Raw genomic sequence first — 21221 nt, 5'->3', positions numbered from 1 at the left:
GCACAGACAGGAATAAAGAACACTCCGGGAAGAAAAAAGGCGATGGTGTATGTTTTATGATGGTGGTGTGATTGTGATAAATGTACAGAAACTCAGGACCTTTGTTAATCCAACCTAGAATACCCCACAAATCAAATGCCAACCGTATTATCTCCCAAGATAATTTTCTTCGGTTAAAGTCACAGCCATGTATATTCCCCTCTCAAGCCGGTACCACGACAGCCCTCAAGGAACTACACTAAACTGGAGACAAATCCTGAGGCCACATTTATTGCAGCTGGGGATTTGAACAAAGCACATTTGAGGAAAACACTACCGAAGTTCTATCAACACATAGTAGTAGTAGTAGTAACGCTGTAAAAACAGTGGGATATGTTCCAGGTAGCCTTTGAGAACAATAGATGAATAGACGGACACGGTGACCGAGTTTATCAGGAAGTGTATAGGGGATGCGGTTCCCACTGTGACTATTAAAACCTAACCAAACCAGAAACCGTGGATAATGGCAGCATTCGCACAAAATTGAAAGCAAGAACCATCGCATTTCACCGTGGCAAGATGACTGGGAATATTGTTAAATACAGTGTAGTTATTCCCTCCATAAGGCAATCACACAGGAAAACAGTCAGTACAGAGACAAAGTGGAGTCGCAATTCAACGGCTCAGACACACAATGTATGTGGCAGGGTCTACAGACAATCACGGACTACCAAGGGAAAACCAGCTACGTTGTGGACACTGACGTCTTGCTCCCGGACAAGCTAAACACCTTCTTCGCCTGCTTTGAGGATAACACAGTACCACAGACGCAGCCTGCTCCCAAGGACTGTGGGGTCTCGTTCTCCATGGCCAACGTGAGTAAGATATTTAAGCACATTAACTCTTGCAAGGCTGCCGGCCCAGACGGCATCCCTAGCCACCTCCTAAGAGCACGCGCAGACCAGCACGTGCAGACCATCACACTGCCCTTCCCCACCTGGACAAGAGGAATACCTATGTAAGAATGCTGTTCATTGACTATAGCTTAGCCTTCAGCAACATAATACCCTACAAACTCATCATTAATTATCGGGGCCCTGGGTCTGAACCCCGCCCTGTAAAACTGGGTCCTGGACATCCTGATGCCCTGCCCCCAGGTGGTGAAGGTAGGAAACACCACTTTGCTGATCCTGAACACAGGGGCCCCACAAGGGTGCATGCTCAGCCCCCTGTACTCCCTGTTCACCCATGACTGCGTGGCCATGCAAGCCTCCGTCTCAATCACCAAGTTTGCAGACGACACAACAGTAGTAGGCGTGAATACCAACAATGACGAGACAGCCTACAGTGAGAAGGTGAGGGCCATAGTGGATTGGTGCCAGGAAAAATATCCTCTCCCTCAACAAAACGAAGGAGCTGTTTGTTAAATTCAGGAAACAGCAGAGGGAGCATGCTTCAAGTTCCTCAGCGTACACATCACTGACAATCTGAAATGTTCCACCCACACAGACAGTGTGGTGAAGAAGGCGCAACAGCACCTCTTCAACCTCAGGAGACTGAAAATTCAGCTTGGCCCCCAAGACCCACAAACTTTTAGATGCACAAATGAGAGCATCCTGTAGGGCTGTATCACCGCCTGGAACGGCAACTGCCCAGCCCGCAACCGCAGGGCTCTGCAGAGGGTGGTACAGTCTGCCCAATGCTTCACAAGGGGGGACACTGCCTGCCCTCCAAGATACCTACAGCACCCAATGTCACAGGAAGGCCAAAAAGATCATCAAGAACACGTGAATCGTGGGCTGTTCACCCCACTATCATCCAGAAGGTGAGGTCAGTACAGGTGCATCAAAGTCGGGACAGGGATACTGAAAAACAGCTTCTATCCCACCCAGTTACTCAACCCTGCAACTTAGAGGCTGCTGCACTACACTGAGGGACACAAATGGCATTTGCTGTGTGATTGATGAAAATCTCCATATTGCAAATGTACGGTCCCTTACTAGACGTCCACGAATGTCTTTAAAATAAGCCGACGGCCTCAGGGCGTACCCCAGGCCAGATCTTCCGGGAAGTCATCAAATAAAGTCTCTCGGATGTTTAGTTTCAGTTTTATAAAAGTTTTAAATTGGTCATTTTTCACCTGTTCCGGAAAATTCCACCAGATGGCGACTGGCTGCTAAGTGCAAATGGACAAAACATCACCAATGTTACATGGCCATTTCTCCTAAAGGGAAAATACTTTGAAGACGAAACTTGGTGGGCACAGGTTTGAGCCCAGAAATAAGATGGCGTCGAGGACTCAACGCTTTGAGTTATGGACCATTTTCTGGGATTAAAGGTCAAAAACAGTCATAGAGCGCTAATTTGACCGCTTCACTTTAAAGTACATGAACCTACGGTGTGAAAAAAAAAAAAAAGAACGAACCAATTATCTATCGTAATTTACGAGAAATTGTACAATTGGTGATGGTTAAAGAATTGTATTTTTTTCCCCAAAAAAAGATAGCTCCAGTTGCGGGGTGTTCAGACTAATCCATTAACCTCTTGCTCCTACCTGACACGCAGGCGTCCCATCTAGACATCTGAAATGCAAATGCGCTACGCTAAATGCTAATAGCACTCGTTAAAACTCAAACGTTCATTAAAATACACATGCAGGGTATTTGAATTAAAGCTACACTCTTTGTGAATCCAGGCAACAAGTCAGATTTTTAAAATGCTTTTCGGCGAAAGCATGAGAAGCTATTATCCGATAGCATGTAACATCCCAAAGACCCGCAGGGGACGTAAACAAAATAATTAGCATAGTCGGCGCTACACAAAACATAAAACATTCATATATATATATTATCTTTGACCATCTTTGTTGGCACTCCTAGATGTCCCATAATCACTATTGGGTCTTTTTTAAATTAAATTGGTCCATATATAGCCTAGATATCGATCTATGAAGACTGTGTGATCAACGAACAAAAATAGCGTCTTATAACGTAACGTCATTTTTTAAAATTAAAAAAGTCGACAATAAACTTTCACAAAACACTTCGAAATACTTTTGTAATGCAACTTTAGGTATTAGTAAACGTTAATAAGCGATCAAATTGATCACGAGGCGATGTATATTCTATAGCTGTACGTCTGGAAATAATGTCCGGGTAAATCTCAACCAAAATATCCGGTCGGAGACCTGAAGAAATGGGCTGTCTCTTCTTCGTTTGTCCAAGAAACAAAGCCTAGGCAAATGACAAGACTGTTGACATCGTGTGGAAGCTGTAGGAATTGCAATCTCGGCTCCAGGTAATTTGCTTTCCCATAGACAATACATGCAAGTGGCGCATTGATATATTTTCCAATTTTCAGTGATCAGATTTTCCTGCGCTTTTCGATGAAACGCACGTTCTGTTAGTCACAGCCGTGATTTAACCAGTTTTAGAAACGTCTGAGTGTTTTCTATCCACACATACTAATCATATGCATATACTATATTCCTGGCATGAGTAGCAGGGTGCTGAAATGTTGCGCGATTTTTAACAGAATGTTCGAAAAAGTAGAGGGTCGACTTAAGAGGTTAAAACCTGATGAGGTTCGGTGTTCCCATTTGGGAACTCCCCCACGTTCAGCTGGAAGGTGGTGCATGGAACGCAAAAATATTCTTAAAAATATTTAACCTCCACACATTAACAAGTCCAATAGCTCAAATGAAAGATAAACACCTTGTTTATCTACCCAGCAAGTCAGATTTCTAAAATGTTTTACGGCGAAAACATAGCACATATTTATGTCAAACCACCACTGAATACACAGCTAATTTGCATAGCCAAGTTGAAGAAAATATGCAATCAACAAACGCAGGATTAAAAGAAAAATAATTCACTAACCTTTTGAAATCTTCATCAGATGACAGTAATATAACATGTTACACAGTACATTTGTTTTTTTCAGTAATATGCTATATATATATATCCATAAATCTCTGTTTACAATGACGCATTGTTCAAAAAATGCTACTCAAATGTCCTGAGAAATGACGATAGCTCCGGCAGATAACAAGCAATACACATCATAAACTTTGACTAAATATGCATGTTCTACATATATATAGAAAGATACACTTCTTCTAAATGCAATCGCTGTGTTACATTCATTTTTAACGTTACAAAATTCGTTCACTAGGCTATAATATGAGTCGGCGCTCAGAAATGAGCATTATACACATAAGTATTCCCTTACCTTTGCTGTTCTTCCATCAGAAGACCTGGAAGGAATTATACTTACAAAAAACAGCGTTTAGTTTTGAAGTCTGTGTCTTTCGGTTATCATACACGACATATTTCGGTTGAAATGCAGCCAAAAGTCAAGTGGATGCGCACCAAAACGTTGAAATTACATATTATCTGTCGACTAAACTGTAGAATGCAGTGTAGAAACTATGTTCAGAATCAAGCTTTAGCTTGTTATAAAGGTCCACAACAATCCCGAGGACGAACAGAAACACAGGCACCGTTTAATCAATCTTGAAAGAAAGAGCGAGCGCGCATGAGTGTAACCTGTTTTTTCGCGCGACTGAAAGGTTTCGGCCCGCAAAAAAACTCTCGTGAGCGTGCGATTCTCACAATGAGAAGCACCGTTGAAAGCAGACAAAATGTTCCTGGGTCTGTAGGTGCTTGGGCATGGTGGGGGCGATGACGTCAAAGTTGGGCCAACTTTTCTGATGACAAGAGAGAGTTTGGGAGAATGACTGCCCTGAGAGTTCTGCTTTACATACAGACATAATTTAAATGGTTTTAGAAGCTTTAGAGTGTTTTCTATTCAATAATATTTTTTATATGCATATATTAGCAATTTTTGACAGATTTTCTTTCTGTTTACTATGGGCACGCAATTCCTCCAAAGGGGGCAGCAGACAAAGGCGGGTTTCGGAGCACGACCATCATGAAAATGACAACATTTCTAAAAGTCTTTGGGGACGCCTCAGCTAGGCCTAAACATAATATCGGAACTGGACCCACAGCTAGAACGAAGCTACGTGTTAAGTTTTTATTATGCTTTAAACATTAGGCACTGAATTTTGGGCCTGCTCTGAAATATGTGATAGTTGACTTCTAAACGATTTGGAAAAAGTGGGTTTGGTGTTAGTATGATATCTTACTGACTGATGGACGCTGACTTGCTGACTTTTGTACATTTGCAATAAGTTTAAAGAGTGATGAACCATCACCAAAATGACAGACTGAAAACACTAAAATAGTTGGCAAATGGCATCACCGTAATCTCTAGGCTGTGCTGAGTTCAAGAGGATGCCCCTCTTGACCGTAGCTCACTGTCTGACCGCAGCGACCGTGCAAAAAAGTAGGCCCAAAATGAAGCCTGGCCTAAATTTCAGGTGCTTTTGGGTAACAGTGGCAGAACCGTTCGGGTTAGGACAATTCAACCACAGGAACGTTCCTAAGGTCCTCCCGATCTGTGCAAGCCTAACCCTGACCATGTGGCATTAACCCTTAACAGTGAAAACAGTGTTTTCATGTCAGTTTACAATGACATCTCTCCCCATAGGAATGACATATCAAACGGTCTTTGATGACAATCCATCAGGCCACTATGAGGACTACCTGTGTTGATTCTAAGCTTCCTGGAGCAACCGGAAGTGGTAAAAAATATAAAAAATAAATCGCCCTGAAATAGTTTAGATATAGCCAACCTGCAGTTTGTGAAAAACACTGCATTCTACAGTCTGTAAATCAGTCAGTTCTTAATTTAAAGACTTACAACTCACGATTCTGTGAAAGCCTACCACCATGTATTCACTTTAAGCTTCCTGTGCTTACCAGAAGTGCCTTAAATTGGGGTCATAGGGGCTGTTTCGAAGGGTTAAAAAGGTCATATCTTTCCAAAACTTCATATGTGCAATTAGGCAACCCTCATGAACTGGAAATCAGTCATTTCTCCCAACAGATGTCAAATGATATCTTATTGACTCTGACTTGACGGCTGACTTTTGTCCATTTACATTAAGTTTAAACAGTGATGAACCATCATTCAGCTTGACGTGCTGAAATCAACACCAACGAGCGATGGAGAGGAACCACTATCACTGCCCGGCCATCCCGAGTTCAACGGGCCAGTTAATTGGGAATTTCTGCAGTATATTAGAGCATAGTAAATGCCCATTGTAAAAGACAATGCAAATGGACAGCCGTGCACCTGGTGATTGGAACAGTTTACCAGGAGCAATTTTTAAAAATGGTTTTGAATGCCTTTAGTGGGGGTGCAAAGGGTCCACGGCTGGGTAGGGAGCAGTTATATGTATAATTGACACACAAAAAAAGAAACGGTCCAGAAAGCACTTTAAAAGTTCACATTTTTACCTTTGCGTCCATGTCTATTATCAAAATGAAAGTTCACGGCGGAGCGCGCTCGCCATCATTGGGATTTTTGCTGTATGACACTTGGCATTTGCCATATTCCAGTTGCCATAAGCTTTGAATGAATTGCCGTCCATTTGAGTGGTATTTGCGATTGTATTTCGCCCAATGGCAATAAGATGCCATTCATTTGTCCATTTCATGGGGGTCTTCCCTTACCCAAATACAGTGCATTCGGAAAGTATTCAGACCCCTTGACCTTTTGTTATGTTACAGCCTTATTCTAAAATGGATTACGTAAAACTGTATCCTCAATCTACACACAATACCCCAAAATGAGAAAGCAAAAACAGGTATTTAGAACTTTTTGCAAATGCATTTAAAATAAAACAGAAATACTGTATTTACATAAGTATTCAGACCCTTTGCTATGAGACTTGAAATTGATCATCCTTGAAATGTTTCAACAAATTGATTGGAGTCCACCTGTGATAAATGCCATTGATTGGACATGATTTGGAGAGAGGCACACACCTGTCTATATAAAGTCCCACAGATGACAGTCCATGTCAGAGCAAAAACCAAGCCATGAGTTCGAAGAAATTGTCTGTAGAACAGACAGGATTGCAATGAATCGCAGATCTGGGGAAGGGTATCTACATTTCTGCAGCATTGACGATCCAAGAACACAGTGGCATCCATCCTCCTTAAATGGAAGAAACTTGAAGCATGGTGGTGGCAACATCATGCTGTGGGGATGTTTTTTAGCGGCAGAGACTGAGAGACTAGTCAGGATCGAATTAAAGATGAACGAAACAAATTAGAGAAATCCTTGATGAAAACCCCGGTTGCCCCGGACCTCAGACTGGGGTGAAGGTTCACCTTCCGACAGGACAACAACCCTAATCACACAGTCAAGACAAGTCTGAATGTCCTTGAGTGGCCCAGCCAGAGCCCTGACATGAACATCTCTGGAGAGACCTGAAAGTAGCTGTGGGATATGCATGTACAGTCACGATGGGAACGACGTCGTCAATGCACTTATTGATGAAGCCGGTGACTAAGGTGGTATACTCCTCAATTCCATTGGAAGAATCTCAGAACAAATTCCAGTCTGTGCTAGCAAAACAGTCCTGTAGCATAGCGTCCACATCTGACCAGTTCCGTAATGAGCAAGTCACTGATGGTGATACTGTATGATGTTGGTATAGATGCAAAATCCTGGTAACTTTTCCAAAATTCCAACCTAGATTTCTGGAAAAAGTGGGAAGACTTCTGGCATTAGGAGGGAATAATGAGTAAATCCTTCAACTGGGATTTCTACACATTTTACAACCCTAGTTAGAGGGCTAGATAAACAAAACCAAATATTAGGTTTAAAAAAAAAAAAAAAAAAAAAAGTAGTTTACAATTTGACTATTCTATCAATGCAAAATAAAAACTTTTTAGCAACAAAACAAAAAGAATAAGGCTCCAAGGCGAAGAAATATCCGAAATTTAAGATCAGTCATGTCAATCAGTCACATGCTTACTGAGGTATAGCGTGCAGTGTTGTCTGAAATATAATTTTAAGAATGCCCATCTGTGGTAAGCCTACCATTTGTAAAACACCAAAAAAACAAAACAAAGCCCGGACAGGGACAAAGAGATGTTGGCTCGTGCTTACTGGGGTGTAACCTAACACTTCGGCCCACAATGGATTATTATTATTTTTTTTTTACTAGGTAGGTCAGTTAAGAACAAATTCTTATTTACAATGACAGACTACCCAAACCCTAACGTCGCTGGGCCAATTGTGCACCGCCCTATGGGACTCCCAATCACAGCCGGTTGAGATACAGCTTGGAATCAAACAAGGGTCTGTAGTGTGCAACGTGTTAACAGTGGGAAATGAAGAAGTATTTTATTTTTCACCATGATCAGCTTGCTATAAATTGACAAACTTGAAACCACTGATCACAAATGGGGTGAAAACTCCTGGACAACAATCGTGACTATCCATTCCATATTGTCCATTTTACTTTGACCTGTGTTGTTTACATGACAGTGCATTTTTGATTGAGTGCCATTTAGTTTAGGCTATTTGATGGGAGAAATCTGCATGATGTTAAAAGACTCATTACATTGTCATACATTTTTTCTCAAACAGAACCGAGCTCCTAGTGCAGGTATTATATTATGGCCACAGAGCGAGAGTTCAGAATTTGCATTCTCTTTAATAACACACCAACCAAATACAAGAAGAGATCCCACATTACACTCTTTCATGCACTGTACATTTTTACTTCCTCTCTTCAGTTGTTTACCATACTCTTCAAGGCAGACACTGGACCATTTAAACATATCTATTAAGATTGTAAATAGCTACATGGAGTTCAACATTAATCAATGGTCTTGACTATAGCTCTAATGGTGTTAGTGTTATGCTGTGATGAGGAATACACTAAATAAAATAGTGAAATTCATAGAAATCCCCCGTAGGTAGGAGCTTTCAATTTGGTTTGTTTCATTAAGTCTACATACTAAATAGTTATAGACATGTTATTAACATGATAAAACATGTACTTCAGTGTGGCAGAAACTGCAGCTTGTCAAACTTCAAAAGTGAATTGGAACATTTGCATCACAACTGCAGACCTCAGTCCATTTTCTCCCACATGGCAAGGCTAATACTAGAAATCATGTCCTCTATTCTGCCTGGATCAGGTTGGAGTACGCTGCCTCAGAGCTTGCTTGCCCTTCTTTGAATTATCTATATAATGTAATCAGATATAAAAACTTACATCCATTTTGACCTGTCTGCAATGCCCTACTAGTTGTTACAGTACTCTGTCCAAGAGGCAGGTTGGTATCTAGCGTGTTTACTGGTCGTACATATGTTATAAATACAAACAGATGAACATGGCTTGGCCTTACAGTGAGAGAAGACAACCCAGATTTAAGTCAATGCAGTCATTTATCTCTCGTTCTCCATCCTTGAACTCTGTCTAAAACAGAGGAAATCAAATGGAACAATGGCAAGACATTCTAATACTGACATTCCAACCAAAACACGACTGCTCCATCACCCTAACTCCAACGCTCCTTTTAGCTGAACAATCACAGTTGACTGTTTTTCTAAAGCTATCATTTAAAACAAATCATGTCTCTATAAACCGAGGCAGTTAGGCACATTACATTGAAGTCTAATTCTCACCCTGACGTTTATAGTTACTTCATAAGTCAAGTCATTTGACTGTAAAATGAAAATGGCTATCAGTAATAGGAATGGGAAATACATAGCACCATTTGTTGAAAATAAAAAACTAAATTTAAAACAAAAGTTAAACATCTAAGCCATTATTTGGATGTTACCACTTAGTTTTTGTAAAGCAAGCTCAGTTACACAAAGCTCTCCATTTTATACATGCACTTTGGTGAAAACTGTTCAAACTGTTCAAAAACACAGCGTCTAATTATTTCAACATTACAAAGATTTATCAGCTAAAACAAAGCTTGTCTGAATATCTGACGGAGCAACAACAATACTATGTACACATATGTAAAGTGTTATAAATAGACTTTAAACCATAGATACTATATACAGATTCAAATTCTGACAGTATTGTTTCATCATGTGTTACCTCCCAGTACGATGAAGACCTGGGTGAAGACGGCTGTGGACTCAGTCAGAAACCAGTCCTCAAGCTTCTGACTCTACTCTCCTGGGGGGGATTGTTAATGCTGAGAGTGGGGTGGAGGTTAGGGAACAGGGGTCTTATTCCCGTTTTCTCAAGATGACATAGATGAGTCCGCTGATCAGGGCCAGAGGGAAGGCCGCCCAGGCCATGATGTAGGCCCAGCCAAAGGCCTCTGAATCAGGCACCCACTCAGGACTCATCACCGTATAGATCACTGCTCCACTCATCACAAACAGACCTAGAGGAGAGGAAAATATGAGAAGAGAAGGAGATCAGGAGATGAAGGGGAGGGGGTCGAATTCTTAAGATCAAATTCTTGTGTGTCACGCCATCATCACATTCTGCAATGCTTCATGGACGTTGTCCTAGAATGAACCATGTTGGGTAGCAGTAGAGGAGAGGTGAGGTGAGTAGGGTCCATACTTCCCAAATGGATTCCCCCAGCCAATTGTTGTCACACTGTCATGGTTCCTATTGAACTACAAACATGCCTCTGTTAGATTCCTCACGTCCTCATCTAAAGCCCTGGCCTGCTTCCAAGTTACAAGAGAACCCAGCCCTGCCCACTGTAAACTGGCATGACACGGTCTCTGTGTTGAAGTTAAGTTCATTGTTGTTCACCCACTATGTTTCCAGTCTTGAAATTTCCAGTTGTGTGTGCCTGTGCCCACTGGCATTTCATCATCATTATTATCATTATCATTATTTCACCTTCATTTAACCAGGTAGGCCAGTTGAGAACAAGTTCTCATTTACAACTGCGACCTGACCAAGATAAAGCTAAGCAGTGCGACAAAAACAACAGAGTTACACGTGGGATAAAAAAACGTAGTCAATAACAATGAAAAAAATCTGTATACAGTGTGTGCAAATGAAGTAAAGAGGTAAGGCAATAAATAGGCCAATAGTGGCAAAGAAATTTACAATTTACACTGGAGTGATATGTACAGATGAGGATGTGCAAGTAGAAATAGTGGTGTGAAAAAAAACAGAAAAACAAAAACAAATATGGGGATGAGGTAGGTAGTTCATTCATTCATTGGATGGGCTATTTACAGATGGGCTGTGTACAGCTGCAGCGAGCGGTAAAAAAAGCTGCTCTGACAGCTAATGCTTAAAGTTAGTGAGGGAGCTATAAGTCTCCAACTTCAGTGATTTTTGGAATTCGTTCCAGTCATTGGCAGCAGAGAACTGGAAGGAAAGGCATTGGGGATGACCAATGAAATATACCTGCTGGAGAGCGTGCCACGGGTGGGTGTTGCTATGGTGACCAGTGAGCTGAGATAAGGCGAGGCTTTACCTAGCAAAGACTTATAAATGGAGCTAGTGGGTTTGGCGACGAATATGTAGCGAGGACCAGCCAACGAGAGGAGCATACAGTGGTGGGTACTATATGGGGCTTTGGTGAGAAAACGGATGGCACTGTGATAGACTACATCCAGACTACATCCAGTTTACATCCAGTTTGCTGAGTATGGTGTTGGAGGCCATTTTGTAAATGACATCGCCGAAGTCAAGGATCCGTAGGATAGTGAGTTTTAGGAGGGTGCGTTTGGCAGCATGAGTGAAGGAGGCTTTGTTGCAAAATTGGAAGCCGATACTAGATTTAATTTTGGATGCTTAATGATGCTTAATGTGAGTCTGGAAGGAGAGTTTACAGTCTAGCCAAACACCTAGGTATTTGTAGTTGTCCACGTAATCTAAGTCAGAAGTGTCCAGAGTAGTGATGCTCGTCAGGCGGGTGTAGGCAGCGATCGGTTGAAAAGCATGCATTTCGTTTTACTAGCATTTAAGAGCAGTTGAAAGCAACGGAAGGAGTGTTGTGTGGCGTTGAAGCTCGTTTGGAGGTTTGTTAACACAGTGTCCAAAGAAGGGCATGGTCTACAGTGCCAACCTGGGAGATTAGAAAGTGCTGCCAATGGTGAACACAATATACCAGTAGAGGTGGCAGAATACAACACCCTATTCAACTGACAGACAATATCAGTGCACTGACAGACAACCCAGAAGCTGTTTGTTGCAACACTTTCTGTGAAAGTCCATTCCGGTGCAGCGGGTGCATAGTCAACTGCTGGTGTATTGCTTGAATAAAACAAGAAGCTTTAAGACCCTTTATACAGTGTAAACTTCTGAATAGGTCTGTTTCAGTTGAGTTTTCCTGAATGATATAATGGGAACTTACTGGCAAGGATCTGGAACACTCCAGTGAGGAAGAAACGGCCTCCCTTTTGAAGGGTGAAGAGCTGACAGAAGAACAGGAAGAGAGAGATGAAGCTGAAGATGATGGACAGGATCATCAGGGCCTGCACCGCCTGGATCCACACTGCAGGGAACAGAGGGGGAGATTGTCAGTCAATTATACATAATATATTTAAGCAATAAGGCCTGAGGGGGAGGTGTGCATGTTCAACACATCACGGCTAAGGGCTGTTCTTAGGCATAACGCAACGCAGAGCTACAGAGGACCACACAGGACACATGGACTAGACATAGCTATAAAGTATATACAGTTGAAGTCAGAAGTTTACATAAGTCTGTTAGAGTCATTGAAACTCGTTTTTAAACCATACCACAAATTTATTGTTAACAAACTATAGTTTATGTAATCTTCATACTTCAACTGTATGAATTGTCTATACATGGATACATGCATTAGACTCACAACTATACATCAGACTTCACTTTCTATTTACAGCAACATAGAAACCCAATCATGCAGAGTTCGCAACACTAAAGAAACGACTTTAATGAGAATGCAGATCAGTGAAATAACAGGGAAGAAGCCCTGTTTCGTTACCTGGAACACTTGACCCATAAAAGTCTAAGTCAGGGGAGGAGTTCTACTAAGCTGTATGGAATTGTTTTAAGGAGGTCATACCAAGCATCATTTTGCAAGACCCCTTGAAGTATCCATTTTTATGATTTGATTAAAAAAGTGACCTATAAGCCCATACAAACCACTGAATAACATTCACTAAACATGGAACAGAAGAGGAAACATTTGCATTTATTTTTTTACACGTATTTAACCCCTTATTATTGGCACTATATACACAGTGTCCATATATACACACACTTCCATTAACTTTTTCAACTGGTACCAGGAGACATTCAGATGAATATGGGTATCCTAGAGCAAAACAGAGTCTCTCACCTTTGCACAGAGGGGGCATATACATGTGTAGCCCAAACAGACAGAACTTGGCAGATTGGGACTCGTCTGAAGTCGGTACAGCCAATATGCTCGTGGGGGTTGTAGAGAAAAATGGAGAATACCATCGTGTTCGTGAGTCTCATTTGTAGGCCAAACCGTTTGGCCACTACAGATTTGTTACAAGACTGTTTTTCGGGATGTCTCATGGTCTGACAACCACAACTCTAGCTCACCTTTCACCGAAGACGCAACATCTGTGGATTGAGAAGTATCCAATGCAAAAAAACAGATCTCTAGTTTAAAATGACTGATTTTACGGAGATTTTTTGTATTATGCTGATTACATTTCCAAGGGGGTACGAATGTCAACCACAATAATGGTACCTAGGTATCCTGTTCCTGAAAGCATTGTAGGCTACACAATAATACAAATAGGCCCTTAAGACATTGATGGTCTGGTTACTATACCTATTGCTGTTCTAAGGCCATGTTACTACAGCACAGAACACCCTGTTAACCCATTATAGTAACCTGAAATGACAGCCAGGGACTTTGAGCAGTAGCGTTGCGTGGGTAAAAGCCATTTTACAACCGGTGTTGTGATAATTGTGTTGTTTGCTCTATAACCTGTTAGGCCCTAAATATCACGGAGGCAAAGCTTATGAACTAAGGCAGAGACATTAAGACAGTGGCAGAATAAATTCATCCACACCTTTGTTTCATCACAAAACTGGAGTCCACAAAGCATATTGCATGTAACATGACCTACAGCATTGTCACGCAAGTGAAGTGTATCCAAAAGGGACCATAATTCTCTGTACTGGCCAATGAAGATTATAACAGCGATTCTGATCCAATCATCAATGTATCCTACATTTCAGAATACTAAACTATTGATTTAGAACCACAGAGTTACTGCAAGACAAAGAAAAATGGTGCTGCCTCCACTAATCCAGCATGATTTCAACATGCTTAGTCCAATACAGTGACAACTAAAAGATACCAAAATCAATAGAGTCCAATCAATGTAAGCTAACTATGATGAGGCTGTCCATGAAAGTGATTCATGTGTGCAAAAATGTTGACTCACCCTACTTGTAGAGAAACGCCAATGCCATCCTCTTTCATGTTGCCTAAATGGTCTATGACTGTCATACAGCACACGGTTTGTTGTCCTAGGCTACCTGGCTAAAATGCTTGCTCGCTAGCCTAACTCCCTTTCATGGGAAACTAGTTAGCTAGTAAAAATTAGATTTCTACACCTGTTGAACTTCCATCCCCTCAATCCAGGGGCACAATGTATACATTAATGATTGGATCAGAATTGCTGTTATAATCATCATTGGCCAGTACAGAGAATTATGTAAAACCACAAGTCCAAATCCCTATTAGTCAGCTAGTCACCGGAGGACAACACAACAATTAAAGTTTTGTCCATGACTTCTGGCTTCTAAAGTGATGCAATTGGTGTGAAGCCAAATCCAGTGGCTTCCCTTGACACTTTTGGTGCGCCAGGACCGATCACAGCTGAGCTCAATGACGAGTTGGCTTCCCTTGCAGTCAATGCTACAACGTCATACTCTTGTTGACCAGACAGAATCAGATAGATGGGCTACACAGACAGACAGGAGGGCGCTGTTTCGTTCACTTGGATGCTATCTCCGGTGAGATACACCGTCTCTTGCGATTTGAAGGATATTTATGAAAGACTAAAGATAAATGATTTTGGATGTTTTTTTTCTTGGTACATGTGTGGAAGCCAGGCTTCCCTTGGCATCCATGAATACATGCCACTGACAGATATATCCCCCCAGCACTCTGTGTTAGCGCTCCAACCACAGCACTATCTACGTCTGGAATGCCTGGACTTCCACGCAGCTCTATTTCTTGTCAGAGGGTCATGCATGTAGCCTGCATACACTCTCAGGTTTCCTAAGGCATCTCTCCATCTAGCTCTCCAAAGCCATTTCTCACATCTCTCTCCCTTTCACTTCACGTTTAGCTGTGTCTGCTGCTGTCACTACCCATGCCACAACATGTTGTTTTCTGCTGGAGCTCTACCAAAGTATTTACCAGAAACAGAAATGTATTGTTGGACTATGTAGAAATCTATTCTACATCAAGTAACACATGGAAGTAGCAAAATTAGATTTCAAACATTTAAAAAAAATACACCTTATGGAACAGCGGGGACTGTGAAGCAACACAAATGTAGGCACAGACGCATACACATGTTCACATGGATTTTGTTATGTAGATATGTGGTAGAAGAGTAGGGGCCTGAGGGCACACACAATGAGTTGTGAAATCTGTTAAGAATGTATTATAAAAAAAAACATTACATAACTGCCTTAATTATTTTGGACCCCAGGAACAGTAGTTGCTGCCTGCCTTGGCAGGAAATAATGGGGATCCTTAATAAATACAAATACAGACCTGCATGCCTCCATTGGATACTAAGGACACTACCATAGTCAAGTAGGAAGATAAGATTCCAGTATACACCATGCATCCTCCATGTCTCAGGTACTAAACTTACTGTGGATGCTTGTTTTTAACCACCATTTAATTCAGCCCAAATCCAGTGGTTTTTGAGACCCTGCTCAGGATTCTTTAGCTTCACTAATTGGTTAAGAAACCTAAAAATGAATGTTTGTGGCACAGACATAGTCCAGGCCACAGCAGACACTTTACTGATTTATAACTGTTTGTTCAGTCGACATCCATTTGTAGATTGTTTATACATCTCCCATGATGCACCTGAAGCTTTCCAGGAAACTAATACATCTTGTCATGAGAGGTTTGGGGAAACAAGGTTTGATGGATTCAATGACGTTATCAAAGAGTCTGTCACCCCAGAGCAGAGAAATAGCCAACAATACTATCAAACCAATCCACTGAATAGCAATATGACAAACTCCATTTATATCCATGAAAGCTTTACATGAAACCAAATCAACTCTCATAGTAAGGCTAACGATACGTTAATGTATGACACAATTTATAGGCCTAAACATGATAACATGTTGCATGATACTTTGTTGTGCGGCACTTTGTTTTACATCAGGGTTCTATAAATATATCCTATACGGTTGATAAACAGACATGTTCTCTTCCTTCCGCTCTTCCTGTCTCGTACCAGAAGGCTGTGACGTTGTGATATGGGGCATTTCCTGGGGTGAGGTGTGGTCCTTGAGCCCACAATATCTACCATAATAAGAGTCCCTGTTGTGCTTGTGTCTACGGTCATTTCCATTCTACACTTAATGGTTAGAATACATAACCCACACAACATGTTACACTGTACTCTATGTTATAGAATTAATTCAAAATAGACATTTCTGACAGAAAAATCAAGAGGAAAATTAAGAATTGTTCTTAGTTTGTTGAGTCCTGACTATCCTGAGGCACAAGGACATATCTGCTATGCATGTCATGTTAATGTCACGCTTCAGCTGACAGATTGAAGTGCCAGGCTGTGGCTACAGTAGAGATCAGACCAGCTGGTGTCTGTCCAGTACACGTAATAACTAACATACAGTAAGAAGTTAATGTGGACATTGCTTAACTGTAATTAGTAAAACAAACTAAGGACTGGGTTCCCATGTCATGGGCAAAGTCAGGTCAAGTACAAACAGCATGGGGAAAACAAACCAATCCCCACGTGGAATATAGACTATGTATAACTACATAACTTAATTCCTAATAGGAAGATTAAAAATAAAGAGGCCATCCAGTGTGCGTGACCATTGGTGGAGCCTCCATCCCACCCTCATGTTTAGCGAACCCAGTCATACCAGTTGTACTGATTGCTCAGCAAAGCATTGCAGTAGCCTTTGAACACTACTGATTGGCTGGGTCGGGCTGGGCCCCGTGCACGTGAGTAGACTCCACCTCCTTCCCCTCGACCCCTACAGAACACGAGAAAGAATCTGCTGTCTGTCTCACTAACAAAACACACTGGGGCCCGAGTCTGACACACCAGGCAGCTATCTACAGCCTGTTGGGCTTGAGACTAGTGTAATAATGGATCTAAGGTAATACATTAAACTATTGAACACAAGTTTTATAGTATTACATTGCCTCTAGAACCATGTTTGACGTCAGACAGAGGCTCTGCATCTGTGCTCCTAGACCTTTGTGCTGCTGTTGATACCATTGATCACCACATTATTTTGGAGAAATTGGAAACCCAAATTGGTCTACACTGATAAGTTCTGGCCTGGTTTCAATCTTATCTGTCAGAAAGAAATCAGTTTGTCACTGTAGATGGTTTGTCCTCTGACAAATCAACTGTAAATGTCAGTGTTTGCCAAGGCTCCGTTTTAGGACCACTATTGTTTTCACTATATATTTTAACTCTTGGTGAATGGAAAGGCACTGGAGCAATGAACCGCACTTGCCGTCTCTGCCTGGCTGGTTCCCCTCACTCCATTGGGATGCTCTGCCTCAAACCCTATTACAGTGGCTGAGTCAGTGGCTTACTGGTGGTCTTCCATGCCATCCCTAGGAAGGGTACTTCACTTGAGTGGGTTGAGTAACTGACGTGATCTTCCTGTCCGGGTTGGCGCTGCCCTAGGGTTCATGTCGTGGCAGAGATCTTTGTGGGGTATACTCAGAATTGTCTCAGGATAGTAAGTTTGTGGTTGGAGATATCACTCTACTGGTGTGGGGCCTGTGCTTTGGCAAAGTGGGTGGGGTTATATCCTGCCTATTTGGCCCCGTCCTGCGGTATTGTCCGACGGGCCCACAGTGTCTCCCGACCCCTCCTGTCTCAGCCTCCAGTATTTATGCTGCAATAGTTTGTGTGTCGGGAGGGGGTGGGCTAGGGTCAGTCTGTTATATCTGGAGTATTTCTCCAGTCTTATCTGGTGTCCTGTGTGAATTTAAGTATGCTCTCTCTAATTCTCCCTCTGAGGACTTGAGCCCTAGGAACATGCCTCAGGACTACTTACTGTCCCCAGTCCACCTGGTCGTGCTGCTGCTCTAGCTTAAACTGTTCAGGTCATGGTTCCACAGAACAGTTCACCGGACGTGGTACCTTGCCCCAGACCTGCTGTTTTCAACTCTAGATACAGCAAGAGCGGTAGAGATAGACTATGACTGGGTTTCTGTACAGCACTGACATCAGCTGATGTAAGAAGGGCTTTATAAATTAATATGATTGATTGAAGTTTCTGCTTGTAAAATATTCTAATCCATATCATAACTTCTAATTTAATATGGTATTGTTTGTTGTTGCAGTGTTTCCCTTCAACCCCTATTGACACTGGTCTGAATCTGTCTCAGACAAAAAACACAGCTGCTAGGTCTCTGTTTTTTTTTATGATCTCGCTGTATACAGGATCTGATACATGGGTGTGACCAGAGCTGTCAGCACACTGTTCTGTATGGGGTGGTCCAAGGCCTCCCTGTCTGCTGCACACACACACACACTGCTGCTCAGATCTAACACTTTAAAATACCCTTAAAAAGACCCATACATGTCTGAATATGGACATCACACCATGACTATTTATACAGAGTTTCACATTCTCACCCCTAGATGGCAGTAGGGTCTCATTGGAGACTGATTCCCATTAGGGGCATGGTTAACATTAATGTGAGTGGGATTTCAGGGCCTAAGCCAGTTAATCACTCTTGAAGTCTTCCTACGAATTACTGTCTAGGATCTTACAGTCAACCAACAGTGCTTAACTTATTCTCAAGACACAAGAAAATCTCAACCATTTTGGTGTCAAATGCACTAATATTCAGAATAACCCATTTATAGGATCTACAAATAGATATCTACAGTATATCCTTCAAAATAAGTTCACTATTGGACAATAGGAGGCATCATCAGCATCATGCAGAATGAGAGATGACTTTCTGAAAAAAAAACCTAGCCACTGCAGCAGATGTACAGTCAGTCTCTCTATTTTACCTCCAGTGTTGGCCGGGTCACAGTGGTATCCTCCATTGGTTGTAGAGCAGTTATTCCAGAGGTCTGAGCTGCTAGTGGACCCTGTCGTCCAGGCCTAGAGGATAAACACAGAGCTGCTATTAACAAGAGAACACCGCAGCCTGATTTTTTTTACGGTTTTGATTAATTTTCAGAAATGATTGATAATGAGCTCTACTTACGTTGACAATTGTTGACACAAATAGGAGGACTAGGGCTGCAATGTGCAGGACGACGATTCCCAGTAGTAGGAGCAGCATCTTGTCAGAAGGCGCTAAATGAGAAAAGAAAGGGGGCGCAGTCAGTTTCTGAAGGTCTCTCTCCAGTTCTGTGGGACTGGGACATGGGTGTGTCACTGCAGGATCTGTAATGCCCTGCATTCAACACAGAACAGCGCCTTCTCTGAAACTTGATCTGCACAGTGGAATGTCTATTGGAGAGGATTTTAAAAAGGAGAACTTGTTTATGTCCAACTGATATTCAACTTGCAATACACATGAAGTAAAGTTTAGCTGAACATTTTGTTAATGTTTAAAATGTAATAGTCGCTTATGCATGTCCACTAGAAATGAACAAGTGTCTACCTACCATTTTTTTAGAGTAGCATGGCATTAATCACACCCTTTGTAAGTTTCCCTGCTTTCCTTTATGAGAAAAATAATTTAAAAGGCATGTTGTTTCCTCCATGTAGCATAATAAACGAATCAAGCTAGGTTAGAACAGGTCAGCTTTCACACAGCACTGCAGGTCCAGTTGGACCTAAAACATGTTCCACTAAACCAGAGATAAGTGGACATTATCAACTGCACAGTGTAGGCTACTTCCTAAATGATTTATGCCAGTTGGTGTATATGTTGCATGTGTATTCTCAATAGGTGCTCACGAATTATAAATAAACAATCCATCTAGCAAAAATATTAAATAGACCAGAAAAGGCTACTGTATGTCGACACGCTGATAGTCGATATGTAAAATTAACAGATCCATCCGTCAAACATGTTTTTATGGATATTATAGCTACTAGGAAAATAAACCAAGTCTTTCTCCTGCCTGCCTGCCTGCGAGAAGATCGCAGTAACTTAAATTTTAATGAGGAAAGGCCGCTTCGTTTTGGAGTTCCGTTCTTGCCATATATTCCATACGCATGTGATTATTCAATCTACCGAAAAAGTTCACCACAGTTGGAAGCAAAGACAACTTACTTAGTGCGACTGCAGAGTGACTATAATTCCACAAAAAAAATGGTTTTCCGAAGGAAAGCGCGCAAAGCAAGTCTCCCCTAGTCCAACAACTGTTCCAATTTCTTCCGACAAGATTGATGAGAAGGGCAGCGCTGCAGTTATAAAGTATCTCATTATGGAAGAACAACGCCCATCGGTGCGTCGCTACGTCAGGGAGTGCCCCTCTGTGATAGGATTTCCGATACATCATTTGGAAGTCAAATACATAATTACACAACAGGAAAGCAGTCTGGAAGTTACTCACTCACTGTGCTTGGAAGTTATTTCATGACACATTGTTTGCTTGAATACATGGATACCATGAACACATAACGACCTTTGTCGTCGAGGATAATGTATTAATATCTCTCTGGATGGTATTCCTTAGAATAATTTCCCCTAAATGTTATGGAACTATTATTTAAATGTATATAGTTCACACACATAATTAAATTGATAACTTGATAATATTGATATGTGATATATTGAATAGGCTTAAATCAAATCCAAATGTTAACACTGATGAGCTACAAAGATATATATTTTTAACGTCAAATATTAGTTATTGTTGGCCTTTGAACTTTATTACAGCTTTAATACACCTCATCATTTATCTCATGTTGAAATTGAGAGAGGTCGGGTGGATATAACGTTCCTTACTGTACAGTACAGTGAGGTATGTTGGAAGTGCTCCAAAGTGATTAAATACTGGGAAATGAGGCACACAAACAACGTTGGTTCGCAGAATGGGAACAAGCCTCTCTCTCGTTTCTAGTCCACAGTGTGGTCCGCTCTGTGATTGACTCACCCCATCATACAGCATGTGTGAAAGTGTGGACGAGTGGGTATGACCCAACCGTAGCGCAGCGTCTGGGCGATGTA

At 41.6% G+C, this 21221-nt stretch overlaps 1 protein-coding gene across 1 annotated transcript; it reads right to left on the bottom strand.

Moving 5' to 3' along the window:
- Positions 1-8537: 8537 nt before the first annotated feature.
- LOC118373557 (peripheral myelin protein 22-like) lies at positions 8538-20476 on the bottom strand. Its single transcript, XM_035759723.2, has 5 exons — positions 20322-20476; positions 19302-19393; positions 19102-19195; positions 12204-12344; positions 8538-10259 (listed from the first exon to the last, which is right to left on the bottom strand). The coding sequence occupies exons 2-5, from the start codon at positions 19377-19379 to the stop codon at positions 10099-10101; spliced, it is 474 nt and encodes a 157-aa protein (XP_035615616.1). The 5' UTR covers positions 19380-19393; positions 20322-20476; the 3' UTR covers positions 8538-10098.
- Between the last annotated feature and the right edge of the window lie 745 nt (positions 20477-21221).

This window comes from Oncorhynchus keta, chromosome 2, assembly GCF_023373465.1.
Source record: "Oncorhynchus keta strain PuntledgeMale-10-30-2019 chromosome 2, Oket_V2, whole genome shotgun sequence".
NCBI lineage: Eukaryota > Metazoa > Chordata > Actinopteri > Salmoniformes > Salmonidae > Oncorhynchus > Oncorhynchus keta.
This window is presented reverse-complemented; position numbering and strand designations above follow the sequence as displayed.

What these genes read in the sequence shown, in the direction of transcription:
- LOC118373557 (XM_035759723.2), bottom strand. Translation starts at nt 19,379, where the DNA reads ATGCTGCTCCTACTACTGGGAATCGTCGTCCTGCACATTGCAGCCCTA. An exon ending in TTGTGTCAACAATTGTCAAC is followed by an intron (nt 19,196 to 19,301) that starts GTAAGTAGAGCT and finishes TTTATCCTCTAG; the next exon opens with GCCTGGACGACAGGGTCCAC. An exon ending in TGACCCGGCCAACACTGGAG is followed by an intron (nt 12,345 to 19,101) that starts GTAAAATAGAGA and finishes TGTTCCCTGCAG; the next exon opens with TGTGGATCCAGGCGGTGCAG.